At 40.1% G+C, this 20197-nt stretch overlaps 2 protein-coding genes across 3 annotated transcripts in view; both read right to left on the reverse strand.

Moving 5' to 3' along the window:
• The window catches only part of tanc1a (tetratricopeptide repeat, ankyrin repeat and coiled-coil containing 1a), a 136277-nt gene extending 133706 nt beyond the window's left edge, over positions 1–2571 (reverse strand). The window contains exon 1 of one of the 2 annotated variants that reach the window (XM_059966493.1): positions 2343–2571. The gene's annotated coding sequence lies outside the window, so the exon portion shown is untranslated. The remainder of the gene's footprint in view (positions 1–2342) is intronic. The other variant, XM_059966494.1, reaches the window with a different exon arrangement.
• Positions 2572–5472: 2901 nt separating this feature from the next.
• Positions 5473–19281, reverse strand: LOC132392426 (death-associated protein-like 1). The gene is made up of 4 exons (XM_059966251.1): positions 19161–19281; positions 9750–9813; positions 7231–7282; positions 5473–5842 (listed from the first exon to the last, which is right to left on the reverse strand). Exons 1-4 carry the CDS (start codon positions 19258–19260, stop codon positions 5732–5734), a joined length of 327 nt encoding a protein of 108 aa, XP_059822234.1. The 5' UTR covers positions 19261–19281; the 3' UTR covers positions 5473–5731.
• Positions 19282–20197: the final 916 nt, after the last annotated feature.

Here is a 20197-nt window from a genome sequence, read left to right on the forward strand (position 1 = left end):
ACAAATCTGATAGCTTTCTTGAAGAAAGGCAGGAGGAACAAGTGAGGCAATTATAAGCCTAAGTCTCAAATCAGTGGTAATGCTTTGTTGCAAGAAAGCAGCATCCAACTTCAGGAACCCACAACACCCAGGTCATGCTCTCTTCTTGCAGTTGCCATCAGGAAGGTGGTACAGGAGCCTCGAGACTCACACCAACAGGATCAGGAACAGTTGTTATCCCTGAAAAAAACAGGCTTCTGAACCAGAGAGGATAACTTTACTTGCCCCATCTCTGAAGTGTTCCCACGACCTAAAGAATCACTTTCAAGGACTCAACTTCATGTTCTCGATATTTATTGCTTATTTTATTATTATTATTTCTTTTTTTCCTTTTATATTTACCCAGTTTGTTGTTTTTGCACACTGGTTGCCCACCCTGTTGGGTGTGGTCTTCCATCAATTCTATTATGGTTATTAGATTTATTGAGCATGCCTGCAAGAAAATGAATCTCAGGGTTGTATGTGGTGACACGTATGTATTTTCGATAATAAATTTACTTTGAACTTTTGAGAAGTTATTGGAAAAAAATCTGAGCAGCAGGATTAATTTATACTTGGAAAGGCAGAGGTTAATCAAAGATAGTGTGGTTTTGTTGCGGGAAACCCTGTCTAGCCAATTTGACTGAATTTTGCACAAAGATAACAGAATCAGATTTGTTATCAGTCTTATGTAGTGAGATTTGTTTTGCAGCAACACCACAGAGCAAAACAAAGTTACTATAAATTATAAAATAAATAAAGTGCTAAAGACAAGGGAATGATGAAATAATCCTCATAAATTCAGGGACCTCAAATCTGATCGCTGAACGTGGGTCTTCAGGCTTTTGTATCTCCTCTGCAATGGTATTAACAAGAAGAGGTGATATCTTAGAATGATGGGAATCTTTGGTGACTGATGCTGCCTTCTTGATGTACCACCTCTTGAAGGTGCATTTGATTGTGGGGAGGGTTGTTCCCCCCCCCCCATGGAGCTGGCTGATATCATAGTACATCATTGAGATCTACATATAATCAATGTAGATTTCAGTAAAGCCTCTGATCTGGACTCATATAAGAAACTGGTCAGAGGTGGAGCAGTTAAGGGGGATCTCCTCACTGGGCCTGGCCAAGTAGTCGTTCAGAAACTGGACACCAGGTCACTGGGATGGCCACCTGTTATCTTCCAAGGGAGATTCAAGCCCACAGCATAGGAAGCATATGGGTTTCTATGTGTCTATTAGATCACTAGAAACCTTCTCAAATGGTGGAAAACTCAAGGATTGAGTGTATTCTGATCAAGAAGGATAATATTCCAAAATTCATTGTTTTTATTTATGTTTTAAATTGAAGTTATTTTAAAACAGACAGTACACAAAATTAGGGTCTGTGGTTAAAGATGAACCAAAGTAGGCTAGGAAAGAAGCTACAGACAGTACTTAATACTTTCACACCACAGAGTTCTTTCAGTCTCTGTCCGTTTGAATGCTTCATTATGTTAAAATGTTATGTTCATTAACATTAAATTCTGCATCTCTGATTTCCTCTAGTTTAATTTTTTGAATGATTACATTTGGTAATGCCCACCTATTTAAATAACTAAGCATTTCTAGATGGATGAAAGTACACGTAATGGAGCTCAGAACTATAATCATAATTTGAACGGTTCTTATTTACAGAATCTGCTTGCAATTTACTCAAAACTTTGCGTCTCAAGTCCCCCCCCACCACATTTTTTTTACGATAGTCCGTCTTCTATACTCTTTATTCTAAGTGTATAGACATTAATTACAACTTTTTCTGAAAAAAAAATGTAATCTGTAATCAGAAACGGACGATTTGAATTGAAGTCCAAGTGACACACACATACAGGAGAGAGAGCGAGTGCGGTTAAAAACAACATACAGTCGCTTGAGTGATTGGGATCGTCTGCTTCACACCCGTCGGTCGACATCCACATCAAACAATCAACTTCTTTTGGTGGTCAGGGCGTTTCCAGCGACTCAGCAACAAGTCGTCGCAGCTGCAATTCGCAGCCAGCCAGCCCGCACCCTGCCCTTTCCAGCCAGTGACACACCAAGCGGGCGCTGCTTTCCCTTCCCCCCTCCCTCCCGCCGCCGCCGCCGCCAGCGGGCGACCTGCCTCCCGGGACCGGGCCCCGCGCCCCGCGCCCCGCCAATCTTCCAGAACTCTCCCCCAGCGCCGCCGGGGCAACGGGACCCGAGTCCGTTCGGCCCAGTCCCGCCATCATCAAAGGATCCGCAATCCTCCCACGCAACTGAGCCGAGAAAAGTTCGGGAAAGCAAAAAGAAAACCTTCTAACTTACCAAGGAGGCTTTACCAAGGGGGCAGCAAATGAAAGCGGGTTCTCCTGGGCTGAGCTTTAAGACTCGCCGACTCGGGATGGAACTTTCCTATTTTTCAGCCGCCCTTCGCCACATTACGACCCAACCGAGAGCCATTCTCCTCCCACCGACACCAATGAGGTCATTGGAATGGAAACCCAGATCCCGCCTCTTCTTCCTGATCCTCACTGGCTCACTCACAGTCTGCAATTCCCCGTACACCTTCTGCATTGGATAACTGGGCTCCAGACTGTCAATCTTTTTCCTGGCTCGCCCACCGAACAGGTTACGTCTTGCCTCGTTGACTACGATGCTCACTTTAAAAGTCACCTGAACAATGAAGTGGTACCCAGACCGTCGGCGGCAACTTAAAATTTTGTGGGAAATTGTGAAGTTGTGTACTTCAGTGTAGGAGGAAATCAACCACTTTGAAAAGTAGAGGGTAATGGGAGAAAATAAGATCCCATTTGGAGTGCAGTTTACTGGTTTGCAGTGATAGCTGATGCCAATTTATAAATCAAGGGAACTTGACAAAATTAGAAAACCAGAGGCTAGACGAATGGGAGATTTAGTCGAGATACTCAATATTTGCCCTTAATGTGGTAGAGTGGCTTGAGTTGTGCGACAGGGTGATGCTATCCGCAGATCAGCTTTGCTGGTATGGGAATCCATTTGTTCTCAGCATATGGTTTAATTAGTAAGTTTACATTTCATGCTCATTGCACTTGACAAAGTAATAGCTTGGAGTCATTGGCTTAATTTTTTCTTTACTGATGTTTTCCATTCTGTCAACCACCAACTGGTTTTATTTCTGCTAACTGGCATCTGCAGCTTTTGCTTTCCATGCTGCAGCCAGAGCTGATGCACTTCATCAATGTAGAACATCACAACTTCTCCTCTCCACAGAAGCTGCCTGTCCTTCTGAAATAAATGATAATTTTAAAGCTCAGTTTTCTAGAGGTTGCTGGGTTCCATTACCACTAAATACAGGATTTTCGTTTTTTAAATTTCCCTCTGTCCTCACTCTAATCTTTATTGTGAGATATTCCTGTTAGTTGAGTGATGTGCTGATTGTGGACTTCAGAAAGGGCAAGATGAGGGAACAGAAACCAGTCTTCATTGAAGGGTCAGATGTGGAGAGTGAGCAATGTTAAGTGCCTGGGTGTCAGTGTCTCTGAGGACCTAACCTGGTGGCAACACATTGATGCAGCTATAAAGGCAAGACAGTGGCTATATTTCATTAGGAGTTTGAGGAGATTTGATTTGTCAACTAGAACACTCAAACTTCTACAAATGTAGATGGAGAGCATTCTGACTGTGGACAGCGCTACTGTAGATTAAAGTTGCAGAAACTTGTAAAATTAGTTAGCTCCATCATGGGTACTAGCCTCTGTGGTATCCAAGGCATTTCAAGAAGTAATGCCTTAGGAAGGTGGCATCCATTATTAAGGACCCCCACCACTCAGAACATTCCTTCTTATTGCTACCATCAGAAAGGAGGTACAGAAGCCTGAAGGCACACACTGTGGTCCAGGAACAGCTTCTTGGACATTGAACCCATGAACACTACCTCACTACTTTTTCCCCCTTTTATTTGCACTACTTAACTATTTAAGACACTTGCTGTAGTTCATTTCTTTCCCTCTGTATTTACCATGTATCACACTGTACTGTGCCGTAAAGTTAACAAATTTCATGATATGCCAGTGATATTAAACCAGTTTCTGATTCTAGAGGAATTAGCTGCTATAAACAAGCCTGCACTACCTCCTCTCAACTAACCCCACTCTTTACATATTCTTGATCTCCAAATTGACATTTTCTGAATCCTTCCAACCACTCCTTGGAAACAATGCACATTCTATTACTACTATTCCTAGTGAAAGATCATCAGCCTGAAGCATTGTTTCCTTTTGTGGATGCCATCTGACCTACATTTCATAAGATTACACACAAACAGGGCTCTTACAGTCCATCTCAACCATGCCATCTGAACCTCAATAAGCAGGTTAATGGCAAATGAATGCAATCTCATTTAACCTTGCTAATGAGATTCTCTGAATGATCTTACATTGGTAAACGTATCCCACTTTGTTGTGAGGATATAGGCAGGCAATTTTCTATAATTGGGCATTTATTGTTTGGGTAATTAATATACCTCTGCTTGGAAAACTTACCCCAGAAATGCAAGTCTGAAATTCGCAAGTTCCGTAGGCTTTGCCACATTCTACATTTTCAGTAAGGAGTGTTAAACTGGATCAACTTCATGAAGCTTGCAAATACTTCAGTTTCATTTTCCTGTATTAATGGCTGGGCTTTGACAGTTTGAGAATGAAAATATTAATGGAATATCCTTCTACAAGCAAGCTACTTCACACAAGTACATATTTACTCATGAATAAATTGGCAGAATTTTAGATCTCAAATTTGAAATCATATAACTACCTCTCCATCCTTTTCCTCAACCTGTATAAAGATCTGTGACATTTCTTTTAATGAAATAATCAGTTGATGCATTTATGTTGCTGCTGGAATGGTCTTCTACCTAACTAAATCAGATGTCATTCACCACAGGATGGAGATTAGAGTTTCAGTCTCATTTTTTAAAATTACTGGATTTCTATTAGCTTTTCATTCATTCTAGCTCATTTGTTATCTGTTTTTTTGGCATCATCATGGATATATTTGCAACAGATTTGGTCCTCAAACCAAACCATAGGAGCAAGATTCATTATTCATTAGTTGGCTAGGTGGGTTAATGAGTTACCCTGTGCAACTTAGGAAGAATAACTTGGAGCTATGGGAAAATTGGATAGCTGATGGAGAGAAGTTGGGGGTGGAGTGGCAGAAGCATAATAGTAGAAGGCAAGCAAGTGGAATTCACTGGATTATTCTTACAAAAGCCTGTACAGACTTTAATCCTAAAATGCCTTTCCATGTGGTAAATATTCACAAAGGAGGATAGTAGTTAAAGGAATTAAAATGCATCATTAGAAGTTAGCATAGATGAGTAGGTCAACAATGGTTTATTTACAACAGGGGAAGGTTAAACAAGTTTGCATTTTTTCCCTAATAACTGCAAGTCAATTATCTTTTGAAAGTTCATCTACCATGTCTTGAAGTTAATCATTTAGTTTGAAAGACAGCCACAAAATTAATTCAAATTTCTACAATTAAATCACCAGAGGAATTAATTAGGTCACTTCATGGTATGCAGTTTGAGCCAATATGTTATGAAACATCCGAATGCACTGAAACAACTTTTACAAAGATACAAAGCTCTAGATCTGTAGTTGCTGAAGTTTTAATCTTGTTTTCTTCAATCTTTTTAGTGGCTGCTGCTGGATATACACTTGGCAAGTAATAACATTTCAACACTTCCGTGGCTGATGAATAAGGTGAATGTACCTTCGTGATGAGAACTTCTCCTGAGCTGGCAGAGACTTTTGATGTGCAATTGTACATGGAAAGTTATAGCTCAGCTGAAAATTGAAAATCAATATATACTAGCCTAATCTTTGAAGGATTTGTTTCAGGTGCAGGTTCAAAAGTGGAGCTTGTAAGCAATTTATTAACACCATTCATATTGTAAAAACAGCAAAATTATACCCAGCCTATCAAGAAAGATAACCCTTATGGTCATTTGACCAGAATTTTGGGGTCAATGCAATTATAGCTTTTCTGTACAGTCAAATGAAGTACCACTTTTGACACCCAACCAGTATAATGCCAAAAACTCCAAACCAATTGGTTTCTTTGTTTTCTTAGTTTCTTCCCCTATCTTCTCCCCACCCCACCAGTTGTTGTTACCAGATGCAAGTAAGTGATGACCATACAGTGTAATAGATGCTATGTTTAAATCTTAAACCATCTCAATGACTGTTCAAGGGAGGGCTTTACTGCTGCTGAACTGGACTGGCAGTTTATTAAGGTGATATTGAAAAGGAAACAATCCAAGATCTAAAGTATAGATGCTAAGGCATCTCCCATATTTGCCATTCTGGACAAGTATCTATAATTCTTACTTCAGTAAAATTTGAGCTTGACTACAGAACTTGCATAACATTTTCTTGTAATTTAATAATTTTAAAGCTAACCACAAATCACAATTTAGACATTACATAAATTAATCCACATTAGAGTCACATTCACTCCAGTATGGGCCCTCTTTCCCACTCACCCCCACCAAAACGGATAAATCAAAGCAATTTATTTTACTGAGGTACAGCACAGAATAGGCCCTTTGAGCCATGCCACCCAGCAACCCTCCTATTTAACCATAGTCTAATCACAGAACAATTTACAATGACATCTTAACCTACTATCTGGAAACTGGAGCACCAGGAGGAAATCCACATGGGCATGGGGAGAACATACAAGCTCTTTACAGACAGCAACGAGAATGGAACCCAGGTCGCCTGTACTGTAAAGCATGCTAACCACTATGCTACCGTACTGCCCTGTTATGTAGTTCAAATTACAGACAATCAAAAAGTGCCATTTGAAAATTACAGGCACAACCTAAAATTCACTGACTGCTACAATCAAGCTATTGTGCAAAATTTCACATGAAATTAACTCATGTTACCTTTCTTTTGTCAATACCCTCTCCTTCCCACTTCAACTAGAACTACAAAGGAAAGGAAAGACAGTAATAGTTACATGGGTGCGAGCCAGTTTCTGGCATTTCAAACTCAAAACATAGATGTTTGAGTTATTGGACCATGAATTTTCGTAGGGAAGGCAGAAATGTGCATCAATATTACAAACAATTCTTTTTCATAAGCATATAAAAGAAAGAATGCAGACTAATTTATGCAAGCTTATTGTTTTGAATTGCCGTTGGTAATATTTTTATTAAAGTACTCACCTTGTAAATAGTTCTAGCCAAGGCAAAACTCATTTTAGATGCATCGATAGCTCTGAAAAATATAGAAATAAATTAATTCTATTACATACAGTATCTGGAAGTTGGTGCATTTGTGATCCGTTTCAACAGGAAGCTGAAAACAAATAACACTTGAAAGGCAAAGCAGACAAGCACTACCACACAAGCAATGAAAAGAGTAAATATCACCAGCTTCAGCTGTGGAAAAATACAGTGGATTCCAATTAATTGGGATGCATCAGGACATGTATATTTTGTCTCAATTAAGTGACTATCCCAATTAGCTGAAGTTTAATGAATATAGTTAAAAGGTATAAAAACTCCCATTTAACTGAGTAACAAATTAGAACATTGTTAACGCTACAGTACTATAAAACTATTAGTTCCTAACAATTATCAATAGAAGAATTCATTGTACACTGGTGTTCTTTTTATTCAATGTAAATGAACAAAATCAATGCAGACATCTAAAACAGATAATGGACTGCTTTCATACAATGCTTTCAATGATTGCATCCTCCAAGTCTTCATTTTCATTGTAACACTCAAGATGATTGCAAATACCTTCAAATTCTTCATAATTACCAACTTAGTCATTTAATCTTCACTCCTGGCCGTTTCTGACATCTCCAAGCTTCGATGTTTGAAACCGCAGTGAGCAAAACAGTTCTGAGTTGTCTTACTATTCAAATCACTGCCTTTTGAACACACACACAGGCAACTGATGCTATTTTAAACTGTTCACTCTAAGCACTGTGTACTGTCCAATAGCCACACACATGCATGTGAATGACACCAGTTAGAAACTGTTCTGCAAGTCTCCTGTTCCAATTAAGCAGCATAATATACCAGATAAACTAAGGGAATTCAAGCCATTTTCTCCATTACTTTTTTTTTTAAAAAGTTGTCATAATTAACTGGAATTGTTTCTCAAAACCCACCCCCAAGCAAACAAAAAAAAATCAAAGTAGGAAGTGAAATGCTGGACTGACTAATATCATCATGGTGGAAAATCCAATTTCACACATTAAATAAAGTAGAATTTAAATAACATTCTTTAACATAGTTAAAGAATTTATGCAGTTGCTGCTTATTAAACATTTATGCCAGGATAATGGACTGAATGACCCTCTAAAATGTGCTTTCCTATGAAGCAAGATTGATAACATTGTATATACATGACTGTACCAACAACTTTAAACATCCAGATTTTAAATGGTTTGTATGGCAGGAGGAATGCAAGGTAGTATCAATGATTTTATATTTATGGTCTACTGTCTCCCAAATAGGTAAAATGGATAAAGCTCCAAGTTGAATTTATAGACTTGTAAGGAAACCTATATGGAGGTAGAGTTTTCTATTCTATTGTCAACTTGTTCACTCAATTTTTCAGTTACATTGGACTAATCATGAACTATAACAGAAATGACCAATTCTCTAAAACAGTGACTAAACTGGAAAACAAAATTATTTGGTTTGGGAAGTTGTCCAAAACCTCAAATAAATTCCCAATCAATAGAGAATCAAATACAACTTCAGTGGAAAAACCCTGATGAATTTTCCTTTACCTAAAGGTTCGTACAGTTAATACACAAACAAGAGAAAATCTGCACATGCTGGATATCCAAGCAACACACTGAAAATGCTCGAGTAACTCGGTCTCTGCCCAAAACATTGACTGTACTCTTTTCCATTGATGCTGCTTGGCCTGCTGAGTTCCTCCAGCATTTACAGTTACTTCAGCTCAACAAAATTTACATTCTGAACCAAGTTCAGAATTTGAGCAGGCACTGACAGTTTAAAAAGAAAAAAATTCAGATATTCAATTTATTGATGTTAAATTTGTCACAGATTCAAATAGGGATTCACACAAGAGGCAAACATGCAAAATAGTGGAAAAGGATCTAGTGCTTTCCCTGAGTATATGATAAACAAGCTCTTCTCGGGCTTCCAGCTGAGTTCAGATATCAATTGTCATCAAGATGTTGATTATAAACTCAGCCATCTTCATTGGGGATGATGCCTGGGCATGTCTAGCACAGTGGTATTTATACATCATAGTCCGTCCCTCCTGATTGGAGGAGAACCAACCAAACCAGGAGGGGCAGTCTATGGATGTATAAATACCATCAGACTAGACATCCCAGGCATCATCCCTGATGAAGATGGCAGAATTTGTTATCAATACCTGTACCTGGCCGGGAGTAAGAGTTTATTCATGCAGAATATCTTTTCCAAATATGAAGGATGCATTGGCAGTTACTCATGAAGAACTGAGCACCATAAGCAACATGGCAATTGGCTTCAAAATAAGAATGGCTTTGGTTCAGATTACTAACCTCAATTTAAAAAATGTTTTAAATATTTTTAAAAAAGTGATTAATCCCTTGCCACTACTGGCAGGATTGAAAAGCTATCATTATATTCTCATATCATGTGGAAAGTAGTTTGCTTTATGCATTCACTACAACACATGTTGGAAAGAATGTAGAATCATTTACCTTGAGTTTTGACGAGATTTGATTTTTTGATCATGCTTCACCTCTTGTTTGAGGACTTTCATACCTTTGAATAGAAAGGTGTATGATATTCAGAATCAGAATCATCAGAACCAGGTATATTATCACCAGCATGTGTTGTGAAATTTGTTAACTTAGCAGCAGCAGTTCAATGCAATACTAATATAGAAAAATAATAAATAAGTAAATCATTTACAGTATATCTATATTGAAAGGATTAAAAATTGTGCAAAAAAACAAATATATATTTAAAAAGTGATGTAGTGTCCAAGGATTCAATGTCCATTTTGAAATTGGATGGCAGAGGGGAAGAAGTTGCTCCTGAATCGCTGAGTGTATGCCTTCTGTCTTCTGTACCTCCTACCTGATGGTAACATTGAGAAAAGGGCATGCCCTGGGTGCTGGAGGTCCTTAATAATTGATGCTGAGATCCTGCTCCTTGAAGAAGTACTGGGTAATTTGTAGGCTAGTACCCAAGATGGAGCCAACTATATTTACAACCTCTGCAGCTTCTTTCAGTCCTGTGCGCCCCCCACCCCCACCCCCATACCAGACAGCAATGCAGCATGTCAGAATGCTCTCCATGGTACATGTATAGAAGTTTTTGAGTGCATTTGTTGATGTACCAAACCTCTTCAAACTCTTTAGTCTCTGCCTTGCCTTTCTTTACAATTGCATCGATATGTTGGGACCAGATTAGGTCCTCAGAGATCTTGACACCCAGGAACTTGAAAATGCTCACCTTCTCCACTTCTGATCCCTCTATGAGTATTGGTATGGGTTCCTTCATCTTACCCTTCCTGAAGTCCACAATCAGCTTTTTCGTCTTACTAATGTTGAGTGCCAGGTTGTTGCTGAGACACCACTCCACTAGTTGGCATATCTTGCTCCTGTACGCCCTCTTGTCACCATCTGAGATTCTACCAACAATATCACCAGTTTTGATCATCAGCAAGGAGGAGATGTCATCACCATTCTGCACAGATTGTGGTCTTCCAGTTAGGAAGTTGAAGATCCAATTGCTGAGGGAGGTACGGAGGCCTAGGTTCTGCAACCTCTCAATCAGGATTGTGGGAATGATGGTATAAGTGTGAGCTATAGTCAATGAACAGCATCCTGACATAGGTGTTTGTGTTGTCCAGGTGGTCTAAAGCCACGTGAAGAGTCATTGACATTGCATCTGCCATTGACCTATTGTGGTGATAGGCAAATTGCATTGGGTCTAAGTCCTTGCAGAGGCAGGAGTTCAGTCTAGTCATGACCAACCTCTCAAAGCATCTGTAGATATGAGTGCTACCAGGTGATAGTCATTAAAGCAGCTCACATTTGTTGATAGTTACAGTATTATTTTGAAAACCCAGAAATTCAATAGTAATTCTATTCTTACTTTGTAAATTTCTGCAGTAATAACAATATTTGTTCATTGACTAACCAGACAAAACTCTGCATTAGACCGTTTTGAAAATTAAATTATGATCTAAATGCATGAAAGAATCACTTTTGATCACTGGAACTTAAAGTGAACAAGAACTCCACAACTAAAATTAAAGAAATAATAGAAATCAAGTTTTAGAGTTAATACAGGAAAATAACAAGTCTAAAAGAGAAGCATGTTTATTGCTTGGCTTACCCGTTTCAACTCAAGTTCAATTGTTTATTTTTTTAAGAACGGTTATTACCAGTACTTTTGCCTCAAAGAACTCAAAGAACAAAAGTAAAAGTCTGCAGTAGGGAGTGAAACAAAGGAGTCCTGTGCATTTTAGATCAAGAAAAAAAGTACAAGGTTCAAGAGAAACAGTGAAATTACCAGAAGTTAGCTGAGCTCAAATGCCATGTCCAGGAAATTGTCCTACATTCGTCTAAGGAAGACCACATTCAAGATTTTCCAATCACCCACCGCTGCCCCCCACCCCACTTCAGCTCTGAGGGTTCACTCAGTACACTATCATAGAAACACAGAAAGCCTACAGCACAATACAGGCCCTTTGGCCTACAAAGCTGTGGTGAACATGTACTGACGTTAGAAATCCTAGGGTTATCCATAGCCCTCTATTTTTCTGAGCTCCATGTACTTCTCCAGGAATCTTTTAAAAGTCCCTATCGTATCCGCCTCCACCACCATCATCGGCAGCCCATTCCACATTCGCCACTCTCTGCGTAAAAAAGTTACCCCTGACATCTCCTCTGTATCTACTTCCAAGCACCTTAAAACTGCCCTCTCATGCTAGCCATTTCAGCCCTGGGAAAAAACCTCTGACTATCCATACGATCAGTGCCTCTCATCACCTTACACACCTCTATCAGGTCACCTCTCATCCTCCGTCACTCCAAGGAGAAAAGGCTGAGTTCACTCAACCCATTCTCATAAAGCATGCTCCCCAGTCCAGGCAGCACCCTCGTAAATCTCCTCTGCACCCTCAATGGTTTCCACATCCTGCTTGTAGTGAGGCGACCAGAACTGAGCACAGTACTCCAACTGGGATCTGACCAGGGTCCTGTATAGCTGCAACATTACCTCTCTGCTCCTAAACTCAATTCCACAATTGAAGGCCAATACACCATATGCTTTCTTAACCACAGAGTCAACCTGCACAGCAGCTTTCAGTTTCCTATGAACTCAGACCCCAAGATCCCTCTGATCCTCCACACTGCCAAGAGTCTTACTATTAATACTATATTCTGCCATTATATTTGACCTACCAAAATGAACCACTTCACACTTAACTGGTTTGAACTCCATCTGCTACTTTTCAGCCCAGTTTTGCATCCTGTCAATGTCCCGCTGTAACCTCTGACAGCCCTCCACACTATCCACAACACCTCCACCCTTTGTGTCATCAGCAAACTTACTAACCCATCCCTCCACTTCCTCATCCAGGTCATTTATAAAAATCATGAAGAGTAAGGGTCCCAGAACAGATACCTGAGGCACACCACTGGTGACCGACCTCCATTACCCGTATACAACCACTCTGCCTTCTGTGGACAAGCCAGTTCTAGATCGTCAAAGCATGGATCGTCATGGATCCTCCTTACTTTCTCAATAAGCTTTGCATGGGGTGCCTTGTCAAATGCCTTGCTGAAATCCATATACATGCCATCTACTGCTTTAGCTTCAATATGTTTAGTCACATCCTCAAAACATTCATTGAGGTTTGTAGGGCACAACCTGCCTTTGACTATTCCTAATGCTGCAAATGTTTATAAATCCTGCCTTTTAGGATCTTCTCCATCAACTTACCAACCACTGAAGTAAGACTCACTGGTCTATAATTTCTTGGGCTATCTCTATTCCCTTTCTTGAATAAGGGAACAACATTTGCAAACCTCCAATCCCCCAGAACCTCTCCTGACCCCACTGGTGATGCAAAGATCACCACCAGAGGCTCAGCAATCTCCTCTCTCACCTCCCACAGTAACCTGGGGTACATTTTGTCAGGTCCCAGCAAATTATCCAACTTGTTGCTTTCTAAAAGCTCCTGCACATCCTCTTTCTTAATATCTACATGCTCAAGCTTTTCAGTCTGCTGCAAGTCATCCCTACAATTCCCAAGATCCTTTTCTGTAGTGAATACTGAAGTTCTCGTTAAGTACCTCCAGTTCCATACACACTTTCCCACTGTCACACAGGATAGGTCCTATTCTTTCACATCTTATCCACTTGTTCTTTACATACTTGTAGAATGCCTCGGAGTTTTCCTTAATCCTGTCCACCAAGGCCTTCTCATGGCCCCTTTTGTCTCTCCTAATTTCATTCTTAAGCTCCTTCCTGCTAGGCTTTATAATTTTCTAGATCTCTTTCATTATCTAGTTTTTTTCAGCCTTTCACAAGCTCTTTTCTTCTTGACTAGATTTACAACAATTTAACTTAAAAAATTCATCCTCACATGGTTATCTTGAAAATGGGGACCAAAGACTGCTTTGTAGAATGCCTCCATTTAGTCTGAAGGCACAAGGTTTAGATGCCCCATTTCATTTTGCTTCTCTTCTAGCCTCAATCCCTGTGGCAATAGCATCTTATCTTTCAACTTGTAATGCTGAAATGTTTATCTACAGATGCAGCAAAGCTTTTCATTTTGTTTTGTTTTGTTTCTATTTCCAACCATTGTGTTTTGTATTGGATCAGTAATTTATATTCCATTAAAAATTTCCTTTGAAGATAATCTTATTCCAAATATGACCATTTAATATTAAAATGATGAAAATTATGGTAATACTACAAAATTATTGTCTTTTTTTATATAACCTTGAGTGGGAGGTCAAGTTAACAACATTAAAATCAAATATATACTACCCAATAATACTAGTCAGCCACAAGGAGTTAATGCAAAGTATTTTCCATGCCAAACTAATTATATGAAGGGTTGAAAATAAAGTGTTATTTAACACATGACCTATTTTGTTTTAATAAACATCAATCAGCACAAACAAATGTTGTGATAGAGAAATACGAAATGGATGCAAGAAAACCTCTTAATATTAGTTTTATTCCTAAGGAAAACAATGGATTTCAGCCCAAATCTACACGGAGTATTTTGGTGATCACGAAGATTCAATGAACGAGAAGCCATTCGCTGGTTGCGAAATGTAGATGAAGCTGAATGTGCTTTCAAAGTATATTGTGCCTGAAACTCAAGGCAATTTTCTGCAACCGATGGTTTGAATGGCTATTAACAGCTACTTTCAATCAGTGCTGAACAGCGAGAGTTTTGTCAATTTACTTTGTGAACGCCAGAATGATGGTTGAGTGTTTTGGTGAGAACTTAATCAAGTCTGATCACAAAACAAACACTTAAAGTGTTAGATGCAATGTAGAAAAATTCTTGAGATGAAAGACAAAACAGATCGCACTAGTAAAGGTGATTCTCATGGAACCTCAATTAGAATAGAGGAAGTCCTAGTATTTCAATGTGAATGAGTAACCGGAAGCAAAACTTCTGACGTTCACGGTTCAAATTTATACTGAGTATGTCGCTCATATGCAACCGAAATTCATTTTGTTGCGGGCTTACTCAGGAAACGGGAGCACCCGGGGAAAACCAACGCATTCCACGGGGAGGACGTATGTACTCCTCACAGATGACGCCGGAATTAACTCCGGCGGGCCGAGCTGTAGTAACATTGCGCTAACCAAGGCACCCATAATAGTGCTACTACTACTAGATCTAAAATTCATAACCTAATTCTCAACTAATGAAAGCATATCCCAAATTTTAGTCATCCTCACCTCAAGGACTAAACAGACCAAAGTATCCCAAAACCAAAGGAAGCCATCCAGTCCATTGAGTTTGTACCAGTTTCATATACAAGGCTCCCCAACTCCCCCCAGACGGGAGAATACTTATCGATTCAAATTGAATCTGTTTCCACAACTATCCCAGCTATTGCATTCAACCATGAGTGGACTGCATGTTAGACGCAGAACAGTATAGCAAAGACAAGCCCTTTGGCTGCGATGCTGTGTCACCCTACTCCAAGATCAAGATTGAGTCTTGTCGAAACGTCTCACCCCGAAACGTCGACTGTACTTTTTTTTCTATAGATGCTGCCTGGCCTGCTGAGTTCCTCCATACTTTGTGTGTTTCTAGGATCAATTCCTCTCACATAGCCCTCCATTTTTTTCTTTCATCCATATTCCTATCCAGGATGTCTTCAAAATCTCCCTAATGTGTCCACTGCCACCACCGTCTCTAACAGCCATTTCCACGCACGGCACTCGTGTAAAAAAAACCTCTAACAAGCCCCTCCCCCCACTTTCATCCAATCACCTTAAAATTATGCTCCCTTCTATTCGCCCTTGCCTCATTGTAGACTCTAAATTCCATGTAAACCACATCCACTGCTCCATCTTCATGAAATTGCTTTGTAACTACCTGGAAGGATTCAATCAGGCTAGCGGTGGGCAATCTGCCCTCAAATCAGACTATGCTTCTTCAATGGTTCTGAAATCCTGTCTTTAACAATCTTCTCCAACAGTTTTCTAACCACTGACGGAGGACTCACTGGTCTACATTTCCCGTGATTATCCCCATTACCTTTCTTAAAGAAAGGAATAACATTTGCCACCTTCCAATCTTCTGTGCGACCAGTGAGGACGCAAAGATCATCACCAAATGCACAATGATCCATTCCCTCACTTCCCGTAGTAACCAGGGGTCTATCCCGTCCGTCTCGGGGTACTTACCTATCCTAATGTTTTCCAAAAGTTTAAACATGTCTCTTTCTCAACATCGATCGAGATTTTCTAGCATAATAGCAACCTGCTTTACACTAAACTCATTCACTAATATCCCCCTCACTGATGATTATTAAGCAAAGTATTCATTAAGGACCTCTTCGAACTTCACACATACATTGCCTCTTTTATCCCTGATCGGTCATTGACCTGTTCTCGTACTAGTAGGAAGTCTTGTTTTTTTTCCCTTAATGCTGTTCGCCAATGCCTTCTTAAACTCCTTCCTGGTTACCCTATGAAAAGCTTATTTAAAATTGCATATTGAGACAATAATTCTGTAAGAACTATGGGCATAATGACTTCTATCACAAGCTCTCAAATTGCCAAATGAATTGGCAAAGGATTGGGAGGGTGTGTGTGAGGGGAAAGAAAACACTTCAGGAACTTCAAAAAACATGACTGAAACAAAAGCTCTCAGGGACTTTTGAGAGAGCGGATGTTTCCTCTTATTGAGGAATCTAAAATTGGAGAGGTCAATGTTTAAAAATAACAGTTCACTCATTTAATGCAAATGAGGCAAAAACATCTCCTCTCAGAGGGAAATGATATTTTGAGTCCTTCCTCAAAGAACAGTGAAAGTGCTTTAAAATAGTATTTTTATAAAATTAAGACAGAGTTTGGAGATTACTTGATCAACAATGAGCTGAAAGGTTACAGCGGGTAGACAAGAATGCATAGTGAAAATTGCAAGTTTTATTAAATGGGGATTAGGCTTAATCAGTTTGATATATTACTTCGAATAAGTATGTTCTAACATACCCGAGGCTCGATTGATTACTAAGTGTAGATATATTAGTCCGGCTTTGGACGTCACCGTTACCTCGTTCAATATCATAGAACATAGAACAATACAGCACATTATAGGCCCTTCGGCTCACAGTGTTGTGCCGACCTTCAAAACCCTGCCTCCCATATAACCCCCCACCTTAAATTCCTCCATATACCTGTCTAGTAGTCTCTTAAACTTCACTTGTGTATCTGCCTCCACCACTGACTCAGGCAGTGCATTCCACACACCAACCACTCTCTGAGTGAAAAACCTTCCTCTAATATCCCCCTTGAACTTCCCTCCCCTTACCTTAAAGCCATGTCCTCTTGTACTGAGCAGTGGTGCCCTGGGGAAGAGGCGCTGGCTGTCCACTCTGTCTATTCCTCTTAATATCTTGTACACCTCTATCATGTCTCCTCTCATTCTCCTTCTCTCCAAAGAGTAAAGCCCTAGCTCCCTTAATCTCTGATCATAATCCATACTCTCTAAACCAGGCAGTATCCTGGTAGATCTCCTCTGTACCCTTTCCAATGCTTCCACGTCCTTCCTATAGTGAGGTGACCAGAACTGGACACAGTACTCTAAGTGTGGCCTCACTAGAGTTTTATACAGCTGCGTCATTACATCGCGACTCTTAAACTCTATCCCTCGACTTATGAAAGCTAACGCCCCATAAGCTTTCTTAACTACCCTATCTACCTGTGTGGCAACTTTCAGGGATCTGTGGACATGTACCCCCAGATCCCTCTGCTCCTCCACACTACGAAGTATCCTGCCATTTACTTTGTACTCTGCCTTGGAGTTTGTCCTTCCAAAGTGTACCACCTCACACTTCTCTGGGTTGAACTCCATCTGCCATTTCTCAGCCCACTTCTGCATCCTATCAATATCTCTCTGCAATCTTCGACAATCCTCTACACTATCTACAACACCACCAACCTTTGTGTCGTCTGCAAACTTGCCAACCCACCCTTCTACCCCCACATTGAGGTCGTTAATAAAAATCACAAGAAGTAGAGGTCCCAGAACAGATCCTTGTGGGACATCACTAGTCACAACCCTCCAATCTGAATGTATTCCCTCCACCACGACCCTCTGCCTTCTGCAGGCAAGCCAATTCTGAATCCACCTGGCCAAACTTCCCTGGATCCCATGCCTTCTGATTTTCTGAATAAACCTACCATGTGGAACCTTGTCAAATGCCTTACTAAAATCCATCTTTATCACATCCACTGTACTACCCTCATCTATATGACTGATCACCTCCTCAAAGAACTCTATCAGGCTTGTTAGGCACGAACTGCCCTTCACAAAGCCATACTGACTGTCCCTGATCAGACCATGATTCTCTAAATGCCCATAGATCCTATCTCTAAGAATCTTTTCCAACAGCTTTCCCACCACAGACGTAAGGCTCACTGGTCTATAATTACCCGGACTATCCCTACTACCTTTTTTGAACAAGGGGACAACATTCACCTCCTTCCAATCCTCCGGTACCATTCCCGTGGACAACAAGGACATAAAGATCTTAGCCAGAGGTTCAGCAATCTCTTCCCTTGCCTCGTGGAGCAACCTGGGGAATATTCTGTCAGGCCCCGGGGACTTATCCGTCCTAATGTATTTTAACAACTCCAACACCTCCTCCCCCTTAATATTAACATGCTCCAGAACATCAACCTCACTCATATTGTCCTCACCGTCATCAAGTTCCCTCTCAGTGGTGAATACCGAAGAGAAGTATTCATTAAGGACCTTGCTCACTTCCACAGCCTCCAGTCACATCTTCCCACTTTTATCTCTAATCTGTCCTACCTTCACTCCTGTCATCCTTTTGTTCTTCACATAATTGAAGAATGCCTTGGGGTTTTCCTTTACCCTACTCGCCAAGGCCTTCTCATGCCCCCTTCTTGCTCTTCTCAGCTCCTTTCTTGCTACCCTATATTCCTCAATAGACCCAATATTCCCCAATATCACTTCACTTAGCCATCCTACTCCGCAAATTAAGTAATAACCCTACCAGTTTATAATAAAAAAAGCACGGTGTAACACGGAGAACTTATGGACAAAAACATGAACACTACGAAAAGAATTTCATCAAAAAGTTCTTGCAGTAATTACCCACACCTTAATCCAGTGCCCAAAAGGAAAATTATGTCCCACTAGAGAAAGGGAGCTTCTCCCCATGTGAAGATACATTAGCTTGCCCCCTCTCTATTATGTTACGTGAAACATTCTACAGTATTTATTTCCTGTTTATACCGCGAAAGTGCCTATTGGGAATGACAACTTGAGCGCATTCCAGAAAAGTTAAATAATTTAAAAACACCTTGAGACAAAAAGCAGAAAAAAATCAAATCACATAATGATGAGAATAATTCACTTTTACCGTCTTCCATATTCCAAATGTGCAAGTGCCTCAGTTCCAAGAGACTACGAGCAACTGTTTCCACTGTGATAGAAAGGACCCGTAACAGCTGGTTTTGCATTTATTTTTGATTGCAAGCGGTTCATTGGAGGCAATCATTTGCACGGTATCTCCATACAATGATATCACTTGATTTAACTGCAGATGAAATAATTAAAAACAGATTCAAAGCATTCAAAAGATATAACATTTAACCCTGTTAATGCAGATGAACTTTAGTGACATGGGTGTCAATGAGATTGGTGGAGGCCCCAGAGTTTTTGGTAAGTTAGCATTCTCAAAGGTCAGAGAACTGCTTCTCCCATTGTCCTAATCTCTCCCCTTCTGGTCCACCCAAATTGTCCTATCACCTGACTTCTTCCCCTTTCTCCATCTGCTACACACTCTTATCCCCTCTCTCTAACATTCCCCTCTGCCCTCCCTCTCTCCTTTATAGAGTCATAGAAAAGTATAGCACAGAAACAGACCCTTGGCTCATCTAGTCTGTGCCAAACTATTTAAACTTCTTACTCCCATTGACCTGCACCAGGACTGTAGCCCTCCATACCCCCACCATCCGTGTACCTATCCAATCTTCTCTTAAGTTTTGAAATCGAGCATGTGTGCACCACTTGTGCTGGCAGAATGTTGCACACACACAACCATCTGAGTGAAAAAGTTTCCCTTCATGCTCCCCATAAACTTTTCATCTTTCACTCTTAACCCATGACCTCTAATTGTAGGCTCACCCAACCTCAGTGGAAAAAAGCCTGCTTGCATAATTTTGTACAGTATACCTCTATCAAATCTCCCCTCAACCTTCAGAATCAGAATCAGGTTTATCACTGGTGTGAGACGTGAAATTTGTCAACTTAGCTGCAGCAGTTTGATGCAATACATAATCTAGCAGAGAAGAAAACAATAATAATAAATAAAATAAAAATAATAATAAACAAGTAAATCAACAATGTATATTGAAGATTTAAAAAGGTGCAAAAACAGAAATACTGTATATTTTT

This window comes from Hypanus sabinus, chromosome 4 (assembly GCF_030144855.1).
Source record: "Hypanus sabinus isolate sHypSab1 chromosome 4, sHypSab1.hap1, whole genome shotgun sequence".
NCBI lineage: Eukaryota > Metazoa > Chordata > Chondrichthyes > Myliobatiformes > Dasyatidae > Hypanus > Hypanus sabinus.